General features: G+C 41.9%; 2 protein-coding genes across 2 annotated transcripts in view; both read right to left on the minus strand.

Annotated features, from left to right (window-relative positions):
• LOC308308969 (protein NLRC3-like) overlaps positions 1 to 23171 on the minus strand; it is a gene marked incomplete at both ends in the record, with an annotated part of 283646 nt that overhangs the window by 93966 nt on the left and 166509 nt on the right. The window contains one exon of the mRNA XM_080754422.1: positions 10764 to 10877. Within this exon, the coding sequence (XP_080610548.1) occupies positions 10764 to 10877 (114 nt within the window). The remainder of the gene's footprint in view (positions 1 to 10763; positions 10878 to 23171) is intronic.
• On the minus strand, positions 1735 to 9707 carry LOC308308475 (protein NLRC3-like; the record flags this gene model as incomplete). Its single annotated transcript, XM_080753890.1, has 5 exons — positions 1735 to 1807; positions 5914 to 6087; positions 6967 to 8821; positions 8994 to 9052; positions 9655 to 9707. The coding sequence occupies 5 exons, from the start codon at positions 9705 to 9707 to the stop codon at positions 1735 to 1737; spliced, it is 2214 nt and encodes a 737-aa protein (XP_080610016.1).

Below are 23171 nucleotides of genomic sequence, written 5' to 3' on the forward strand. Positions count from 1 at the left end.
TCACTGTCCCATTGACTCCACTAGAAATATTAAAAAAAGGATTTAAAAAAAGTCTGCTTTAATTAGCATGTGAGGGGTCAAACTGGGGGTTTTTCTTCATGATCCTGAATCCATTGCAAGCATTTGTTTTGCATGAAAACATTCCTTGGGCAAGATTTCGGCCCCCCAAATACTGTGAAAAGTGATGAGTCATCACCTTTTTTTCCACTTTTCACAGTTTTGGGCTGCTGAAGGTTAACCCAAGGAATGTTTTTCATGCAAAACAAATGCTTGAAATGGATTCAGAATCATGAAGAACCCCTAGTTTGACCCCTCACATGCTACTTAAAGCACATGTATTTTATTTTTTTAATATTTCTAGTGGAGTCAATGGGACAGTGAATATCCAAATGGCCATAACCTTTTTTCGCGATGTTTCCGGCAGAGCAGGCCTCTCATTCTGTGGACCTCAATGACCAAACTAATAGATAAAACAGAAATAAAAAGTACGGCAGAAAATCACATGTCCTACCCTATTCCTTGAGCTTTTGGGCTTGCGGGTCCCCGGCTATTGAGTATTTACTGGATTTTCAGGACAGGAAAATGTGGATTCAAGACATTTCCTCACTAATGTGTTTGTAAAGATGTCTAGTAACACATTTCATTTAATAAATTCCTTCTCAAGACATTTCCTCACTAATGTGTTTGTAAAGATGTCTTGTAACACATTTCATTTAATAAATTCCTTCTCAAGACATTTCCTCACTAATGTGTTTGTAAAGATGTCTAGTAACACATTTCATTTAATAAATTCCTTCTCAAGACATTTCCTCACTAATGTGTTAGTAAAGATGTCTAGTAACACATTTCATTTAATAAATTCCTTCTCAAGACATTTCCTCACTAATGTGATTGTAAAGATGTCTAGTAACACATTTCATTTAATAAATTCCTTCTCAAGACATTTCCTCACTAATGTGATTGTAAAGATGTCTAGTAACACATTTCATTTAATAAATTCCTTCTCAAGACATTTCCTCACTAATGTGTTTGTAAAGATGTCTAGTAACACATTTCAAAAGGTTGAAACTCCCCTAGGCAGGGGTGTCACACCAAATTCTGGGCCCTGGGTACAAGGATTCACTGCAGGCCCCCCATGAATGTTCTTCATAGGGGAGAGGGGGTTTAACCCATTTAGACTGGGAACGTATTATTACGCAGTATGTTGTGCTTTAACTATTGAAAAATAGCAGATATACAAGCTCACCGTGTGGCACTGAGTGCCGCTCTGCGAGCTTGTAGATCTGCTATTTTTGAAAAATTGTGAAATCCTTCAAAAACAAAATTTGAAAACCCTTTGTTTCTGTCAGTGGTGCTCAAACCTTTTCATGTGAAGGACCCCCAAAATGAGATGTATTTGGCCACGGACCCCCATCTCAATATATTTAGTTCCAGGGACCCCTCAGAAGCAAAACTTGAGTTACAAAATACATATATTCAAAGATTTGCACACATTTTCACGACTTTAAAAAAATAGATCTACAAGCACGCCTAAATGGGTTTTAAAATACCTCTCATCAAGATACCTCTTGCATTTCCCCATTTTTACTCCGCTGCTGCGGGCCACAACTGTTTACTACTGCGTTGGACTGTACTTCCTTCCACTGCCTCTCTGGTTCCTGGCAACCCAGTGGCAGGTCTAAAACCTCCCCCAGAAACCCCAGACTCCTGTGCTGGATGGTCTGTCTGCGGCTGTCAGTTGTTCACACCAGACAGAGGGGAGACGCCAGGCTCGCGGCCAAGCAGCGAAGAGGCCTGTTTTCTAAACCTGAGAGGCCGGCAAAACCACTGGATTAGAGGTTTTAGGCTCGGTGCCGCGTTGTGAGCTTGTATATCTGCTATCTTTCAATAGTTAAAGCATAAAATACTTTTGCGCCCTAGTACCTCAGTTCCACTTACAGCTAAGCCTGTTGATTGAACTGTGTTTTAAATGGTCTCTCTAGGGGTCCTCAACCCCCAGTTTGGATCCACTGCCCTGGAGGGGGTTGAATTTCAATGTTTTGGATTGTGTTACTGAACACCTTTAAAACACATTGATGAAAGTTTTTATAATATCCTCTGAATACAAGGAGGGAGGGGCCAACACAGTATAAAACACTGTATAAAACTGTGTATAAAATGTCAATGTGACAGACAGACAGACAGACAGACAGACAGACAGACAGACAGACAGACAGACAGACAGACAGACAGACACTCACATCTTGTAAGGAGTTGAGGTTTAATCCAGTGTTCTCCTGCATGATTCACACTGTAGGAAACAGAACAACAATGAATCAATGTCTGACTGTCTAACACACTGTCTCCACTAGCTGACATAGTTCTGTTCCTTTTGCTATGACGCACGCACGCACGCACGCACGCACACACACACACACACACACACACACACACACACACACACACACACACACACACACACACACACACACACACACACACACACACACACACACACACACACACACACCCCCCCCCACACACACACACACACACACACACACACACACACACACACACACACACACACACACACACACACACACACACACACACCCCTAGTCTACTCTACTCACTTCAGAGTCTCCAGTTCAACATTGTAAGGAAACACTGCACTAACCAACATGGACACAGTCCAAGTCTACTCACTTCAGAGTCTCCAGTGCAGCAGAGAGCTTCTTCAGACCAGAGCCTCCTAAGTGGCTGAAGTTCAAGTCCAGCTGTTTCAGATGGGAGGGGTTGAAGGTCAGAGCTGAAGCCAGAGAAGAACAGCCTTCCTCTGTGAGCCCACAGCCTGACAACCTGCAGAGAAATCCATATTTAACAAAGTGCTGTTGATGTTCAAGTAGAGATCCACACAGAGAGAAAACACACTATTTATTTACCTCAGGATCTGCAGTCTACACTCTTCACTCTTCAGTAGAGCAGAGAGTTGCTCCACTTGTGATTCCTGCAGGCAGTTGAAACTGATGTCCAATTCTCTCAAATGGGAAAGATTAGATCTGAGAGCTGAGAGCAGGATGTCAAATCCTGTCTGTGTGATGTGACAGCCAGCAAGTCTGTAATTAAAGATTACATATCTGGATTGATTATCAGAGTTTTTGGAGGAGGGACCAAAGAGATGGAAAGAACAGGCAGGCAGGAATAATGTGAAGTAAATCATGGTCATCTTCCAACAGGAAGCTAACTGACAGGAAACAGGAAGCAGCAAGTTAACAACAGATTAGTCTCGCGTAGCCAGACAACTATTCCACAATCTCTGAATGCTATATAGAGTCTGGGACAGCAGCTCCCTAACGGTGAGTAATGGAAACGGGCATTACCGTTCAAGAAAATATATTTAAAAATGTAATTTCTGCTAAGCAGCAAGCTATACATGCTTATATGATTTTTATTTATATAATGATAAATGTGTGCGATGTGAGACGGAAACGGAAGTGACGAGGAGGCTTCACTTCCGCTTTAACCGGTACTCATCGTTCTTCTCTCAATGCACCAGACTGTATGACGGGAGCATTTCCAAATCGCGGAGTCAACAGTCTGGCCACGCGAGACTAACAACAGATGATCCAGCAAACTGACAGAGAGGACGGACAGACAGACAGACAGATAGACCTGGTAGTTATAGTAATAGTTGTAAAAAAAAAGTAAAGTGAAAAACCTCCCCGGGGTGGTGACCACAATCGCCTCCTCCTTCAAAGGGAAGCCTACTAACACTATGGCCCCCTGTGGACTCAATGAAGAATTTGACATCAAGCCTTTTGTGTGACATGTTTTCCTTCATCTGTATATATTTATTTATATATTTTTTTCTATTTGTGTGTACATATGTGTTGTTTTTCTGATGTTACCGTCTTTTATTATTGCCTTTACTCATCTGATTACATTTTGTGTACTGTTTATATATTTTGTTTTGGTCTTTTCTTTAGGCGTATACTGAGGGACTCTGTGTTTTTTACACATGTTATTTTGTTTACATTGTTTGGCTATTTTATAGCTTTAACCAGGCTACAATGGTAGACTGTTTATAAATATTGTCACTAGCCCAGATCCTCTGATTTTTAAAAGGGCAGTGTTATTAGAGAGACTGTGTCTGTCTGTGTCATTCACTTTAGACCTGATGAGACGCAGAAGGGCGTCGAAACGTTGTCGATTTTAATGTTATAATTAATAAAGAATCAACTTTGGGAGCGAGCCACCAGTGTGTGGACTTCATCTTCTTTTCCCAAAAAAAAAGTACACATAATATATCAATATTTTATCGCTTCTTATTATTTTTATTATTTGTTTCTAGTCAGTGTGGGTTACCATGATATCAGCCTTTATTGACTAAATGAAACAGACAACAGACTGCTGGTGCTGGTGGGCTGGGGAACCAGCAAACCTTCCAGTCTGTGTTTACACCAGTTTGACACTCAATGATTGTGTAAGTGGACGTGATAATTCCCTAGCAGCCATGATGGATCACATATTGTATTTACTGTAGCGTATCAGTGTGATGTGATGCCAGAGCATAGGGGAGGCTATGCCTTCCCAAATGCTACTGGGTAGTTTTCAAATTAGGCTATAGCCTATGTTCTCTAGCCTAAGAAAAATACACAGTTCTATCTCCTCCCATCCAAAAAACGTTACCAGAGCATCTCATCGCACACCACCCGTCTCAGTAATAGTTTTTATGCTCAAGCAATCAGGTTGCTTAACGAAGAGATGAAAGCGAGACGTAGGTAGTCATGTGCACTGTACGCAGTTTTTAAACTGTACACTGTTACACTGTATGGTTTTTGTTGTTTTTGGGTTGTCTTGGGTGACTTGTTGTCTTGTTGTTGTGGGTTGATGTTTTTGTGTGTAATAAGGCTGAGAGTGCTCCTGGCACAAGCATTTCATTGTATGTCTGTACCTGTATGGATATGCATGTGACTAATAAACCTGAACCTGAACCTGAACCTAATATACAGTATGAGCGCAGCATTATATAGACAGATTTCTTGTTTACCAAATTTGAGACTTCATGCGCAGGTGCCTAAAATGTAATCAATTCCCCAAATGTGTTGTTTTAAGGTGCGCTCAGCGCTCGGCGCGGGTTTCAGTTCATTCGTACCTCTTCTGTGTTGGCTGGTGAGACGTCACCCGGCCACAACGGCATTGCACGCTGAGAACAGCTGACTGTACAAGCTTCAGTCATACTATAGCCTACAAGCTCACATCACGTTGTGGATGTGCCCGTAGGGACTCTGAGCTTGGAGGTCTGCTATTCTCTGCGTGCAACATCGTTGGAGAATAAAGGCTTGATCCTGATGGCCATGGGCTGCAGCTGCTGTGATCATACTCATAGAGCACTCTCTAGTCTCTGTCTCTCCGTTCTCAGTGGAGGAAAACGTACTGCGATTTTTTTAAACGTATCAATACTGCATTATTGAAATACTTTGTTACAAGTTAAAGTCCGGAATTCAAAATGTACTTGGGTAAAAGTAGGCTACGAAAGTGATGGCATCAAAATAAGCTCACAACGTGTCACAGCGCGACACCTTGTGAGCTTGTAGATCGGCTATTTTTAAATAGTCTCTATAGGTATAAAACAGGGCTAAAGATGGCTTTATAATATATATCTGCAAAGTAACTCGTAACTCAAGTTTTCATATAATTGTAGTGGAGTGAAAGTAGCCTATAATATTTGGATCCGAGATGTAGTGGAGTAGTATTGAAAAAAAGAAAAAGAAAAACAGCCTGGCATAGATGCTGTTTGGCTCACCCGCCGCCTAGTGGCCAGAGTGAGGATTAACCAACACTGTATCATGATTCTACCATGATGTCAACTTAATGCACACTCCTCTTATTAGAATCAAACAATAAATAATGCTGGTTAATTAATCTGACCTCAGTATCTCCAGTTCACAATGTGGACTCTTTAATCCAGCAGAGATGAGTTCCATGAATGAATCCTTCACGTTGTTATGACTGAGATCCAATTCTCTGAGATGTGAAGGATTAGAGCTGAGAGCTGAAGACACAATTTCATAATCTGGTGCTGCGAGATCACAGCCAACAAGTCTGTAAATGTAGAATATGTAAAAACAGAGATTATCAACACAGATTAGATCAAGTTCATGTTCAAGGAAAAAGAAAATCCAAAATCATGAAAAAAGAAATCATTCAACCCCAAACATGGATCACATGGTGAGGGTTGTATCAACGCAGCCCCAGAAGCATTTCCACTTAAACCAGGAGGAACACTGATGTGAACATTTGAACTGTTTGTTGTGCGTCTTTAATGGTTATTTTATGTTCATAGGAGTTTGGTCATTCTAGGGTCAAGACCACTTGACCTTTGGTGTTGTCAACGTTTTGAGGGCACAAAGGTCAAATGCCAGGATAGGAAGGTCATCAAATAAAACAATGATTTAATGTCCATGGAAATAATTAATTTAACTCTTTTACTGCCAAAATCTATTGCCAGTAAAAGTGTGTGAGCACGCACGCACGCACGCACGCGCATGCGCACACACACACACACACACACACACACACACACACACACACACACACACACACACAGCATATTAGACTGTGTTTTTTGGTGAATAAATCAAGTGTTTGGTTAGAGGAGCTACTGGACTGTGGACATAGGAACATAATGTCACTGTTGTGATATTATTATATATTATACAGGTACAGTATAACTCATGTCTGTTTTATTTAACTACACTGGTAATATTATATTATTATATATTTAAGGTGTTTTTTTTTTTGTTATAGGGGACAATTATAATGTATTAACGTATTATGTCCTTTATTTGCACATAAACACAATACCACCAGACCTGATTATTATTGGATATTTTACATTAACCATCATTTCTACTTATAGTGTTAGATGTGAAGGTATATGTATTCTCTTCTAATACATTTTCTATTCACATAACTACTAACCGAGCCTTTCTGGTGTTCCTCACAGCTGGGACCAGTCTGGATTTCCCCCAGCCTGATGTTGTGTTGTATTTGTCCAGGTCCAACTCATCCAGAACCTCCTCTGATGTCAGCAACATGTGGGCCAGAGCTGAACACTGGCTCTCAGTCAGTTCTGTCTTTGATCTGTCCCCTGACTCCAGGTACTGTTGGATCTCCTGATGCAGTGAGTGGTCGTTCATCTCCATCAAACAGTGGAAGATGTTGATCAATCTGTCAGGAGAAATATTTGAATCCTTACATTTCATCTCCTTCAGATTGTTGATGGCTCTCTGGATGCTCTCTGGACTGTTTTTTGTCTGAAACAGCAGACCTCCTAACAGACTCTGGTTGGACTCCAGTGAGAGGCCATGAAGGAAGCGGAGAAAGAGGTCCAGGTGGCCATTCTTACTCTTCAGGGATTTTTTGAAGGCTCTCTTCAGAAAGACATCCAGGGTCATTTCTTCTTCTCCTCCTCCTCCTCCTCCTCCTCCTCCTCCTCCTCCTTCTCCTTCCTCTCCTTCTAGGAATGTCTTCAGTACCTTCATGTTCCTCTGTGTGAAACAGTGGAACAGGAAGACTGCAGCCAGAAACTCCTGGAGGCTCAGATGAACAAAGCTGTAGACCTTTCCCTCAGATTGAACAGTCTCTTCTTTGAAGATCTCTGTGCACACTCCTGAGTACAGCGAGGCGTCTTTCACATCAAGACCACACTCTTCCAGGTCTTCTTGGTAGAACATCATGCTACCTTTCTCCAGATGTTCAAACGCCAGCCTTCCCAGCTTCAGAAGAACCTCCCTGTCCTTCTCCATGAGCTGCTGTTGATTCACACCATGATACTTCTTCCACTTCCTCTTGGTCTGAACCCACAGGAAGTGGCTGTACATGGCAGTCTGGGTCTTGGGCAGCTGTTCTGTCTCGTCTGTCTTCAACATGTCCTCCAGAACGGTAGCAGTGATCCAACAGAAGACTGGGATGTGACACATGATGTGGAGGCTCTTTGATGTCTTCATGTGTGAGATGATTTTGTTGGCCATCTTCTCGTCACTGAATCTCTTCCTGAAGAACTCCTCCTTCTGGGGATCTGTGAATCCTCGTACTTCTGTCACCAGGTCAACATATGCAGGAGGGATCTGATTGGCTGCTGCAGGTCTGGTAGTTATCCAGAGGAGGGCTGAGGGGAGCAGATTCCCCTTGATGAGGTTTGTCAACAGCAAGCCCACTGATGATGTCACTGTGACATCAGAAACAATGTCATTGTTGTTGAAGGCATCAGAATCAATGTCAATGTTTTTGAATTTCAGCGGAAACCTGCTTTCATCCAGACCATCAAAGATGAGGCCAACCTCCCAGACAGCGAGCTGCTCTGCTGTGACCTTCTTTAATTCTGGGTGGAAACGATGGATCAGTGAGAGAAGACTGTGCTGCTCATCTCTGACCAGGTTCAGCTCCCGGAATGAGAAGGGAACCAGGAGAATGACATCTTGATTTTCCAAACCCTTTGCCCAGTCCAGAGTGAACTTACGCACAGAGAAGGTTTTTCCAATGCCAGCGATGCCCTTGGTCAGAACTCTTCTGTTTGGTTTATCTCTGCCAAGGAGGAGGGGCTTAAAGATGTCACTGCATTTGATTGGTTGGTCATGGAGGGTCCTCTTCTTGGAAGCTCTCTCAAGCTGCCAGACCTCATGTTGGGTATTAACCCCTTCACTCTCTCCCGCTGAGAGGTAGAGCTCTGTGTAGATGCTGCTGAGGGAGGGCACTTCAGTGACGTATGTCACACGATCAAGACGGTTCAAACCGACCTTATAAACCTTTAAATCCTCCTGCGGACTGACACCTGCTATGAGAAGACAATGAAGACATGTTAAACATTCAAGTTAATATATAACTTTACATCTAATATAGCCTACCATACCATTAAAACTATATCTTAAATACCCGCCAGAAAATCTAAAATTAGTCCAAAAATAGTAATTAATATGAGATGTAAATTAGTGTAAAATGTGTCTTACTTTGTTCACTTGTGGTTTGACTGGATGTCTTCTGTTCAGGTGTGGTTCTGAGTCTCTCTCTGTGGAGATGAAGACAATATAATATATTAAGTTATATTATATTATTGAATTAACCACTTAAGACCTGTATTACTTGTCCTTCAATGAATAGTGCCGATCTACAAGCTCACAATTGTAATGTTCATGATCTGACAATATTACAGTTGATCCACAAGGGGGCGCTTGGCATTTGAATATACTAGTAACATCACTGAAGCAGTGCCCCAGATGTAGATCATTGTGTTTCCCTAGGATAATCTGTGACAGCTGTTGAAAGTTAGGGTCCTAATAACTTTATTATACGAGGGAAAAAAGAAGGTTAACAAGTTTGTTAGGGGTCAAACTAGGGTTTTGTCAAGATTCTTACAAATGCTCTATACAGTATACTGTAAATGGTCGCCTTCATTTCCCCTCGAAAAGACCAAATACATATCATTTAGGGGGTCCTCACGAAGTACATATCATTTAGGGGGTCTTTGCCAAATACAAATCATTTAGGGGGTCCTCACCAATATTGTTGCCAATACTGAGCATATTGTCAGAAATTGTGCTTCGTTTGGGCTGATGTGAAGGCTCATGAAAATGAGCCTTCACATCCTCATTTAATGAATGTATTAATCACCCAGATTCACTTGGCTTCCTCATTGGGGAGGATGTTTGTCTGTGCACCAGCATCAGGGTCTCCTCTGCTGTAAAGCACACAGCCCTGTTTCTGTTGTCATTGTCTCTGGAGCAGCTCTTACAGACAGGCACTACGCTGATCTGTTTGATTAAATTAACGCCCAAACACGCCCATGACTAATTCAGGGTCTTTTACACACATCACAGCCGTACTGCCCTAATTAACACACTCATAATAGCAAAATGGCAATTGGTCACGCCTCCATATCTTAGTTTAAGAGCCGGAATCTTCTTAAGAGCTGCTCTTATTAGCGCATTCAAAATAGACTCTAAAAAAATGAGTTTTGTAGTTAAAGGACAACCCTTGTTGTAAAAATCAAACCTCGGTTCGAAGTGAAGCGGTGAACTTTTATTCTATGTGTTCTAGAGCTATGAACTCTGTATATACATTCGGTTCGAAGTGAAGCGGTATGTGTTCTAGAGCTTCAGAATTCTGAATTCTGAATTAATGAATGATTTTATCTGGAGGGCCGAATTGTCATGTGAAGCTTGACCAATCCTCAAACTATGGTCTCATTGGACATTTTTAATCATCCAATCATCAGACCGGGACGGACACTACACGCATATTCTGGACGTATGGGACAGATAAAACCTGTTCATTCTGGACTGAAATGACCATATATGGACGTGGGGGACACACATGGGACACACATTTACGGACAGATAAAACCTGTTCATTCTGGACTGAAATGACCATATATGGATGTGGGGTACACATATGGGAGACACAAAGCCACTCCTTGGAAGCGGCTTTCACCGCTTCAAAAAAACAAAGTTGTCCTTTAAATGTGCACATGTAGCCTAACTTATGCCTCATTCACACTACAGATATATAGTTGAACGTTTTGCTTGGTAATTCAATGTAATCTCAATGGAAACCAGCTTTAAAGCTTTCAAAGCTTTGTTCTGAGCGTCTCCTGTATCTTTAAAGCTGGTTTCCATTGAGATTACATTGAATTACCAAGCAAAACGTTCAACTATATATCTGTAGTGTGAATGAGGCATTACAGTAGTATGAGGATATTTACTGTAGGAAGATTCTCTTACTGTGTGTGTGGAGGTCCAGGTTCATCACTGAAGTCGGGCGCACCTCCTTTAGAGCGGTCACTCTTCATAGACACACAGCTGGCTGCTGAAGACTCTGCTCTGTGGTCAACACTTCTGCAATCATAAAACATGTTTAAACAATTATCATATGAGCTCATGATTTTGTCTCCTTGACAATGCAGCAACAAACAATAGAAGAATGGTCTATGAACATACAGTAGGACTAAAACAGTAATATTAAGGATTCACGCTTAGGTTTTCAATGTTCTTCATAGGGGGCCCTCCCCCTGGTTTAACCCATTTAGACTGGAATGGAAAACAGATTATTACACATTATTTTGTGCTTTAACTATTGAAAAATAGCAGATATAGGGCCTACAAGCTCACAGCGCGGCACGGCACTGAGTGCCGCGCTGCGAGCTTGTAGATCTGCTATTTGTGAGTAAAAACTGAGCATATGTTTCTATGTCAGTGGTGCTCAAACCTTTTCATGTGAAGGACCCCCAAAATGATATGTATTTGGCCACGGACCCCCATCTCAAAATATTTAGTTCCAGGGACCCCCCAGAAGCAAAGTTTTGAGCTACAAATATTCACAATACATATATTCAAAGATTTGCACACATTTTCACGACTTTTCAAAAATAGCAGATCTACAAGCTTGTATATCTGCTATTTTTCAATAGCTAAAGTATAAAATAATGAAGGCCCCTCCACCTTGGACACTAGTAACTCAGTCCCATTGCCCCCCTTGTGACGCCCCTGACCTTACCCCTTATCCATAAAACCCTTTGCCATGTTTCACTATCTTAAAATACATTTTTAAATTGTTCAAATAACCGATCTACAAGCTCTCAACGTGTTGATGTAGATTGTAGATTGTAATATTATCAGACAAATGTCCAATCTGTGAATGAATTCCATTCCAAAGGTTTGTAAAGGTGTCTAGTAACACATCTCACAAAGATTTAAATTCAGTTTCCCTAGGAGAATCTGTGACAGCTGTTGAAAGTTAGGGTCCTAATAACTTTATTATACGAGGGAAAAAAGAAGGTTAACAAGTTTGTTAGGGGTCAAACTAGGGTTTTGTCAAGATTCTTACAAATGCTCTATACAGTATAAATGGTCGCCTCCATTTCCCCTCTAAAAGACCAAATACATATTACATTTAGGGGATCTTTGCCAAAAAACATATAATTTAGGGGGTCCAGAAGGCCAAATACATATCATTTAGGGGGTCCTCGCCAATTGTTGCCAATACTGAGCGTATTGTCAGAAAGTGTGCTTTGTTTGGGCTGATGTGAAGGCTCATGAAAATTCTGGTGCAGATCAAACAAACACCTTCGAACACCCTGGACGACGCTCCACGCGTCCCAGACTCTTCTCCCTTCCCTAAACCACCCTGGACGACGCTCCACGCGTCCCAGACTCTTCTCCCTTCACTAAAAACACCCTGGACGACGCTCCACGCGTCCCAGACTCTTCTCCCTTCCCTAAAACACCCTGGACGACGCTCCACACGTCCCAGACTCTTCTCCCTTCCCTATAATATATCGTATATTGTATATTATATGAGAGGATTCACATACTGTGTGTGTGGAGGTCCAGGGTCATTACTTAAGTCCGGAGGATGATCTTTAGAGCGATCACTCTTCATAGACACACAGCTGGCTGCTGAAGACTCTGCTCTGTGGGCAAAACTTCTGAAATCATAAAACATGTTTAAACAATTATCATATGAGCAAAATGTATAAAAGAGTACAATTATTGTTTTTTTCTCCATGACATTGCAGCAACAAACAATAAAATAATAGTCGAACATAGGACAGTAGAACAGATAAATGGACGGACGGACTGACGGACAGATACACATTTGTTTGTTTCATAGATAGGACTCAAGCAGCCAGTCTGTAGTTCAGCTTCACCACTCATTCACAAACTGCACACACAGTAATTTATAATCTAGAGCTAGAGATTATTATTGTTATACTTTTTTTAAGATTTGTATTTTGGGCTTTTATGCCTTTATTGATAGAACAGTAGACTGAAAGGAAATGGGGAGTGACGCGCGGCAAAGGTCGTTCGGATCGGGAATCGAACCAGCGACGCCGCCAGGCATCCATGCCTAAGTGGTATGTGCCTGAACCAGTAGGCCAGCGGGTGCACCCCTATAGTTTAAGATTGGACAGGGAGCAGACAACTTTATTAGATTATAGGCCCTAAAATGAAGCTTTTAATCCCATCTCATATTCCTTAATTAAGTGATAACAGCAACATCTTATAAGCAGTTGGTGTTATGCAAGTGGCTCTGAACGCTAACACTTATGGTTTAAGAGTCACCAGCATATTTAAGGGATGGGGGAGGGTTTTTATGTTAATTAGGGGGCGCAATGCAGTGACATGTAGGGATGGGTATCGTTCACCTTTGAATCGATACGATACTTTTTTCGATACCTGGGAATCGATATGATACCGTTTTCGATACCATTTTCGATACTTTTTATTTAAGTTTAACTTCAACACGGAAAGAGTGGTGACTCGCTGGCTGCTGCGGTAGAGCAGAGGTGATGATGATGATCACACAGTGTGACGGAGCGGAGAGTATAGAAGTTGGATAATCATCATAATAATAAACATTATAGGCTATTGTCGGCTATTTTCCACATTAAGGAGTGTAGCCTACTAAAGCAGTCATTAAACTCTCAGTATCCCAACTGCTACAGATGCGACCGGCCAAAGGTGCGTTCCAGAGTATCGAAACGAGATATCGTTCGTTTTTACGTGAACCGATATCCGATAGTATCGACTTCATGCGATCGATACCATTAAAAGTATCGCAGACGATACCCATCCCTAGTGACCAGTGGTGTGATATGGATTTTAGAAGTGGTGCCCCTCTAAATTCACGTACGCGCGCGAGTGCACGCGCATGTGTGCATGCATGCATGCCACGCAGTGCTAGTTGAAATAACATCACAACATCAACATCACAACATTTTTAATGTAGCCTAATTATATTTCTTATTATTTGGTTACATTGTTAATTAGTTTCAATTAATGTGTTTCAATTAATGTATTTTTTTATATAACATATAAAATAACTTTACATATTACATAGACTTTACTTTACAATCATAGACACTTTCGGAACTCTCCCTCCGCTATGCATGCAGCTCTGACAAAACAACACACTGCTTTGTTTTTCTTCCACTCTTGTGAAGTAAACAGATGAGATGTTCACAAAAGGTAAGAAGTTTTCGCGAACGGAGGAAAACTTGACGACGTGTGCATGCACGCGCGTGTCGTGTGTGCGTGTATGTGGGGCGTGCGTACGTGCAGCTTGAAAAAAAGTCTGGGCTCGCCGAGCCCAGCCGAGCCCATGGCATCTCACCCCTGCTAGTGACATGCTATTATGAACCTTGACAAAAGCGTGGTGGTCATTTGGCCTCCTCAGTGGCTTCCCAGCACGGGTCCATTTGGTTGCATAAGAACACAGCAGACTGACTCGGACACATCTCAGTCAATTCTGATCTGATTTTAAAAACTTAAATTTCCACATATTCCTTGGGAAGTCTTTTTTCGTTAGCGGTACCAGCCGTGACTGTATTCTTTCCCTATCAAACAAGATCAAGCTAATACGCGACTTTGTCTCCCCCCCACAATATGTGTTGTATTCCTAAGACACAAATGTGATTATAGTAAATCTACCCCATTGATTCCAGATGGGGACCCGAATGAATGGCAGTGGATGGGGAAACCGTCAGAGTACTTTCTTTAAGAATAAAAGGCAAATAAGAGCAGGTGTTTATTCTCATTTATCTTTTGCACATGAGAGTGGTGATAACCCACCCCGCCGCCCGCCAATTGAGTCTGAAATCTTCGCACAAGGGGCTAAAAATGCACTTACTGTGTGTGTGGAGGTCCACTGAAGTTAAGAGGTTCCCATCTAGAACGGTCACTCTTCATAGACACAAGGCTGGGTGTTGGAGACTCTGCTCTTTGGCGTTTGGCAACACTCTGACTGACATCCATCTGGAGGTCTTTATTAAACCTGTCAGGGTTACAGTCAATGAAATAGATCATCTCTGGGTCTTTATTAAACCTGTCAGGGTTACAGTCAATTAAATAGATCATCTCTGGGTCTTTATTAAACCTGTCATCTCAAAGACAATATTTTATCAAAGGAAAACCTCAGACCAGGATAATGTGGAAGCCAAGGACCAAGATTTCATGAGCGTCAGGCCCCGGTGAGGAGGCTGATTTGAAGACTTTCAAATATCATTTCTTCCATAGTGGAAGAAATGATACTTGAAAGTCTGTGCAAAATTACACAGAAATCTCACACTGTGTTCATGATTTGAAGCATTTTGTTTAAGGAGGAGCACTCCTGCAAACTTTGGAAGCCGATCTCAGCCAATCAGGATGGAATATGACACATATGACAAATCTGTTTGTTTTAATCACTATAGAGATAATGTGTAAAGATTTGTGTGATGTTTGAACAAAATCTGTAGGAGTACTGTCAAAGAAATTTATTCACAAATTGCTCTACTGGTGGCGCTAGAACAGGCCGATCTGTTCTGGGATCCAGTGAGTGTGTGCAAGGTTTCACTGCCATTGGGCAAACGGTGCCAGAGATTAGCTGTTAACAGACACACATATTGCTGTGTATTGTAAAGGAGGATTCACTTACTCAGTGTGTGGAGGTCCACTGAAGTTAAGAGGTTCCCGTCTAGAACGGTCACTCTTCATAGACACAAGGCTGGGTGTTGGAGACTCTGCTCTGTGGCGTTTGGCAACACTCTGACTGACATCCATCTGGAGGTCTTTATTAAACCTGTCAGGGTTACAGTCAATGAAATAGATCATCTCTGGGTCTTTATTAAACCTGTCAGGGTTTTATGGTGGATTGGGGAGGCTGGGGTATCAAATATGGAAGGATGTTGTCATGCTAAAATGTTAAGATGATGTTCAGTAGAGTTCATAACAACTAAATGATGTGTTTTACATTCTGACCTGGGATCAGTAGAGTGGTGTCCATCTTTGAAGTTAATACGTTTATCCATGGACCAGTCACTCTTCATGGAGACACAGCTGGGTACAGGAGACCCTGCTCTCTGCTGATGGACCCTGACAGAAAGACAGCATCAACATCATTTACTTTATTAATATTCAATCATTAGAGTCCATGTGGAATCCATTCTGTCAAACCTCTCTTACACATTACAGCTTCCTCAACAGACAGACAGACAGACAGACAGACAGACAGACAGACAGGCAGACAGACAGGCAGACAGACAGACAGACAGACAGACAGACAGACAGACAGACAGACAGACAGACAGACAGGCAGACAGACAGGCCTTAAAGGCCCGCTGTCAGCCCCAAAATTATAATAGTATGATACAGTAGGTCACATGGTCTATTTGAAAAAGCTCTGAAATAGAAATTATAATAGTATGATACAGTAGGTCACATGGTCTATTTGAAAAAGCTCTGAAATAGAAATTATAATAGTATGATACAGTAGGTCACATGGTCTATTTGAAAAAGCTCTGAAATAGAAATTATAATAGTATGATACAGTAGGTCACATGGTCTATTTGAAAAAGCTCTGAAATAGAAATTATAATAGTATGATACAGTAGGTCACATGGTCTATTTGAAAAAGCTCTGAAATAGAAATTATAATAGTATGATACAGTAGGTCACATGGTCTATTTGAAAAAGCTCTGAAATAGAAATTATAATAGTATGATACAGTAGGTCACATGGTCTATTTGAAAAAGCTCTGAAATAGAAATTATAATAGTATGATACAGTAGGTCACATGGTCTATTTGAAAAAGCTCTGAAATAGAAATTATAATAGTATGATACAGTAGGTCACATGGTCTATTTGAAAAAGCTCTGAAATAGAAATTATAATAGTATGATACAGTAGGTCACATGGTCTATTTGAAAACACTTTGAATCATAATTTCCCATCGCCCGCAGCGTAGCCCCCTCCACTGCCCGCCTACAATACCAGCCGGGGAGCTTATTGAATCCATAGGAGGAGACATGCATGGGGAGGAGGAGGAGAAAGAAGACAGACAGCCTCTTTACTAGTCTGGAGAAATGCAGATAAACACGGAGTTTCCATTTCATCAATTTATATGTCCTTCTTCAAATCACTTACTTAGCCCAACATCGTTCCTTATATTGAAACTATTAACGTTATGGAGAACGCATTCTAACGCGATTAACCAGAGCTCTCAGCTGTGTGTGTGTGTGTGTGTGTGTGTGTGTGTGTGTGTACTTTTTCCTATTGCAAACTGCTAATAAACTCTTCAATCAATCAAACAGACTGACCTGTCACTCAGGATGTCTTTAGAGGAGGGGTCCGACTCCTCTCTCTCCACTGAGCCACTCATGGTAGAGCAAGACCTACACACACACGCACACACACACACACACACACACGCGCACACGCACACGCACACACACACACACACACACACACACACACACACACACACACACACACACACACACACACACACACACACACACACAGAGAGAGAGAGATGCATGATGTAATCACAGACAGTACAGGGTGGGGCTGAGTCATACTGCCAAAATCACTCTGTGGAATGTAACCTATACATTTAACTTTAGTAAATTGTTAATGACCACGTGGCCCAGTTCCCCCAAGGGCCCCTAAGAGCCAAGGGCCCCTGGCAACGGCCCCACTGGCCCAATGGTTAATACAGCCCTGTGCGTGCATGCCATGTGTGTGAGTCACCATTGAGTGAACCACATCATCTATTCTGGATCAAATATTTAGCAATCACTAAAGTAGATCTACAAGCTGTAGGATGGTGTCACATGGCAATACATGTGACATGTGAATGCAGCAGATCTACAAGCTGCAGGTGTCGCAGTTGGCAACACACTGAGAGCTTGTAGATCTGCTATTTTCAGTACTTGACATTCAATGAAATATAAGTTGGGCTTAATGTGTTTTTTCTTCGTTCCTGTGATGTGAAGGTGACAGATTCACATGTTTCAGCACAACATGAGGGCAGTGAAGTGACAATTTAAAGGAATAGTCAACTTTTTTTTGTAGGGCCGACACTTTGTTTACATTCTAGTCTAACATATACAAGAATGTAAACAAAGTGTCAGCCTGACAATGGCCAAAATGATTATTTTATCATTATTTTACGCTTTGTTTGGTCATTTTTGAACAGAAACACATATATGAAACTTATTTTTTCATAAAATATTTTTGAAACATTATTTTTATTTTAGCATCTGTTTAAAAAAAAAAAAAGTTGACTATAGCTCCTTTAACTTTTAACACCTTTTTAACACCTTAAAAAGATCTTCACTGCATCAAAAGTAATCAACAAAGGATGCTATAAAACCTGACATTACCGCGGGAAGTAGGGGTGCTGGGGGGGAGGGGGGCGTACGTGCTTTGAAGCTGTTCAAAGCAGTTTGTCATCAAAACCACACCTCATTATCATAATGCTCCGTACTGCGACGGTGTCGTATGCAGAGAACAGCCAAGAACAGCAGAGCTGCAAGCTTACAACAGTCACATCCACAATGAGCTGTGATCTTGTTGCGACCGCAGGGAGCAAGTTTACTATGAGAAACGGCAGCTTGTCCGTGTCTGGACGTGTACACTTTTTACGGTCTATGGGTTTGTCGCTCTGACATCATGCTCTGATGTCACTGTGATGTCAGGGGAACCACTCTTAACAGTCTTTTTTGTGGGGGTGAAGTATTTATGTGGAGCGTCTCTCAAGTCACCAGCCAACACAGAGAGGAGCTTGAATGAACTTAAAACAATATGTTCTGCTAACATTTTCAACATAGCCGTTCTACAAGATCAGTGGTTTGGAGAGAGAGAGAGAGAGAGAGAGACATTACAACACTGTCCTGAATTCATGTGACGTACAGTAAACTATATGTGTGTGTGTGTGTGTGTGTGTGTGTGTGTGTGTGTGTGTGTGTGTGTGTGTGTGTGTGTGTGTGTTAGTAACAACAGGAAATGAAAGGAGCGATCTAAACCAGATCAAACTGGTTTCTCTCCTGAGGAAAATTATGTCTCACACAGCACTGGTTCTCAACCTGTGGCTCGGGACCCCGAGGGGGTCCTGATTGAGGGGTTCCACACACACACACACACACACACACACACACACACACACACACACACACACACACACACACACACACACACACACACACACACACACACACACACATGATGACTAGAGGGCCACTCTGTTGCATAAAGGTTTCATGGACCGGAAATAGCAGATCTACAAGCTCACCTCATGTGGCATCAGCGATGTTCTGCGAACTTGTAGATCTGCTCATTTCAGTAACACGTCGGCAGACTCGGCACTCCGACACATCACTATTCTGACCCCCTAAACCTAACCTTAACCCTAAGCCTAAACCTAACCTTAACCCTGAGCTCAGTAAAACTAACGCTGGTGAATGCTAACCTGCCAACACTGGTGAATGCTAACCTGGTGATCGGAATGGAGACCCGTCCCGCTCATTTCAGTACACGAAACCCTGGTACCATGAAGTATACATCTGATCAACTTGTCAAATAATATTAGAAACAAACATTTTCAAAATAGTGAAAACCCTAACCCTAACACAAGATCAAAATGCCTCGCATTATTATTATATTACTTTTATTATTATTGTATCTTAACATGAACCTACTGTATTAGTGAGGTTCTAAAAATATAAACAAATACATTTCTACTCACTGTTAACAGCAAAATGTCCGTCTTCTGTCAGTGTGCGTCGTGTTCCACATCTCTCTCTGTCTCTCCTACTGTGAAAACAACTGTTAAAAGAGAACGAAGAACTTTTCTCTCTTCCTCAAAGAGCAGGGAGGAGTGGTTTGTGCAGAGAGACAGTTCCTGAAGTCATGTGACTTACAGTAAACTGCAGGTGTGTGTGTGTGTGTGTGTGTGTGTGTGTGTGTGTGTGTGTGTGTGTGTGTGTGTGTGTGTGTGTGTGTGTACGGAAGGGTTGTTCCAGGACACTCTGTTGCATAATAGCTGCAGGGACCGGAAATAGCTGATCTACAAGCTCACCTCTTGTGGCGTCAGCAATGTGCTGTGAACTTGTAGATCTGCTCATTTCAGTGTGCATGTGTATGTACAGTATGAGCCCTAAGTGTTGAGGTGTTTATGAATGGCATGTTTCTCTCCTGCGTGTTGGACAAGACATGATCACCTCAGCTGAAACCAGGTTAGACCTGGTTAAACCTAACCAGGTTAGGTTAAGACATGATCACCTCAGCTGATACCAGGTTAGACCTGGTTAAACCTAACCCTAACCAGGTTAGGTTAAGACATGATCACCTCAGCTGAAACCAGGTTTACCCTGCAGGAATTGTGAACAGACTTTATTATTTTAAAAGGCAAAACGTTATGCTTTTCAGCTCATTTAAACCAGGCTGTTGCAGCTCAAGCTGAAAGTGGGTGAAGGTGGGTAGAGGTGGGTGGAGCTTGTAGATCTGCTATTTTCACTAGTATGGGTCCAGGGTAAACGTTTAATTGTCTCCACCAGCCGAAGGCTGAGGGAGAGTATGTTTTCCCCTCCGTCCGTCCGTGCGTCCGTCCGTCCGTGTGTCCGTGTGTCCTCGCAGTTTGTGTGCAGCTAATCTCAGTCGCCGTTGGCCCGATCGCTGCCAAACTGAGCACACACACTCCCTGGATGCCAATCTAGAACCTCTGCCCACATTTTTCAAATCAGCCTCATGGTGGCGCTATAACAGGCCGATTTGTGTGGCCTGGTTGTTACCAGCTAATCTCCGGCGCCGTTGGCCCGATCGCTGCCAAACTGAGCACACACACTCCCTGGATGCTAATTCAGAACCTCTGCCCCACATTTTTTAAATCAGCCTCATGGTGGCGCTATAACAGGCCGATTTGTGTGGCCTGGTGGAGACCTGTGCTCGGAAGAGCACTGCTTCTAGTTTCTCTCTTTTTTTTTTTTTAAATATAAAAGGCAATAAAATATGTCAACACGAAAATAAGGAGAAAATGAACACTTACCAGTCGTCATCAAAGTGAAGCATTATGTTTAAATGAGACGTCCATCACTAAATTAACTACATCTTTTTTATTTCACTCAATATCTAGAACGTCAATAACACGTTAACAAATACAAAATATACAGTAAATATATACAGTATACAAATACAAAATATACAGTAAATATATACAGTATACAAATACACATAAAAGAAAACAGAATTATCAAGACAATGAATCATCAAGATAGTCTGTGATGTCATCAGCTTTTACTGCTCTTCTGATTGGTCAATGACTCCAAAACCATGACCTTAATGAACTTAACTTTACAGAAACACTTGGTAACAAAGAAACATTCTTTATAGAAACACTTGATTCTTCCAGAGAACTCTGGCTATTTGTGTAAACATTTGACTGTCAAAACTCTGACACAAACTCTGACCGAACATTTTAAACACACATATATCGAATCGGGGGGCGGGGGGGTGGTATTACATTATGTTTAAAGGAGTAGTTCACCAAAATAAATGCTAATTTTCTGTCACATACTGTAGGGTTAGGGTCCATAGTTTGAGGAGGGACAGAGTCTCAAAGAGTCTCCTATTGACAGATGAGCTGTCGTCAGATTACTGTCTCAGATTCAGGAATGTAATGAAAACTAAATACTAGGACCCCTGGAATGATATGCATTTGGCCGTGGACCCCCATCTGAAAATAATTTGTTCCAGGGACCCCTTGAATAACTTCTATAAATATCTTCTAAATCCTTCTTCTAACTCAGTGGTTCTCAAAACTTTTCATATCAAGGACCCCCAAAATTACACGTATTTAGCCGTGGACCCCCATCTCAAAACATATTGTTCCAGGGACCTCCCAGAAGCATAGATTTGAATTACAAAAGTCTGCTTTGAAAAAGATTTGCACACATTTTCACGATTTTTCCAAAAATAGCAGATCTACAAGCTCGCAGCGCGGCACTCTGTGCCGCGCTGCGAGCTTGTATGTCTGCTATCTTTTAATATCTAAAGTATTAAATAATTCCGGATCGTGATGCTAAATGAACACATTTAACGTTGGACCCCCTGGACCCCCTCAAGGACCCCCTGGACCCCACACCTCACGTGGAACCCTGACTTCCTCTCCTGGTGACCACTTCCTCTCCGGACGCCAGCTTCACATTGTTTTCTCACTCAACAGTAAACAAACCAACATAAAGTTTAAGTGTATAGTGGTATCTGCACATTTCTAAAGTGACAATTTAAGGAACTTTTTAATACCTCTAAAATGACAAAGCATTGGCAAAAGAATTGTCAAATATTAGAGGCAGAAATTGTGAAAATAGCCGATCTACATGCTGCTATTTTCACAACAGAACATTGTTTTACAGTACAAGATGTAACTCTTTTTGTTCGTCATATGATTATTTTGGGGGGTCGCGTCCTGAAAAGGTTGAGAACCACTGACCTAAATTGTAACAGGTGTGACAGTGCAACTACAGTAGTAAGTACAGTAGCAGTTGTGATGCTTTCCTCAGCTAGTAAGTAACAGAGTAACTGCTTCAGACACAGATCTTTCTCCCCCTGCCAACACATTGTTTTGTGTGTTTAAAACGGGGCCTTGGAAACTTTGGGTTTGGGCTTTTTACAGATATAATCTGACATTCTTCAACGTTTTTTGGAGATGTGGATTTTTGTTCACTATCTACTGTACAGATACACAGCATCAGGGCAGAATAACTAGTAAAGTATTGCGTTATCCTTTTAGCCTTAATGTCATTCATGCCCACTTGCCTGATAAGCAAGTCGTCCATTATAAAAGGAGGGTAAAATGTGCGCTTATAGAACAAATTCATGTTAAATGCAACCGATAATGTGCCGAGTGGCGACTGTTGGTCACTTTGAAAAAGCTGAATGAAACAAAGGCAAACTAGAACTCTGTCCAGGTGTTGCACAAGGCCTACTTGTGCACCAGCAGAGTGCATCATAAGGTGTGCTCACCACTGGCATCACCACTGGCATCAGCAGGAATGCTGGTCCCTCATTGGCTGTTAATGATGACGTTGCCAGAAATGCTGGTCCCTGATTGGGCTACAGGCTTAATCACAGGCAGACACCAACATACATACGCAGCCGAACGCAGTACTTATGCGCCCTGCTGGCACAAGTAATGAGAAAAAGAAAGAGAGACTAGTGTAGCGGAGGTGATCCGAACCTCCCCACCCGGTTTCAAACCCGGGTCTCCCGCGTGAAAGTCCAATATCTTAACCATCACTCCAAAGGGACATCCCTATGGAACGAGAGCAGATACTAGACGTTTGAGGCTTCAGGCTGGGGCTGCGACTCTCTCCG

This window comes from Nannobrachium achirus, assembly GCF_963921795.1.
Source record: "Nannobrachium achirus genome assembly, chromosome: 23".
Taxonomy (NCBI): Eukaryota; Metazoa; Chordata; class Actinopteri; order Myctophiformes; family Myctophidae; genus Nannobrachium; species Nannobrachium achirus.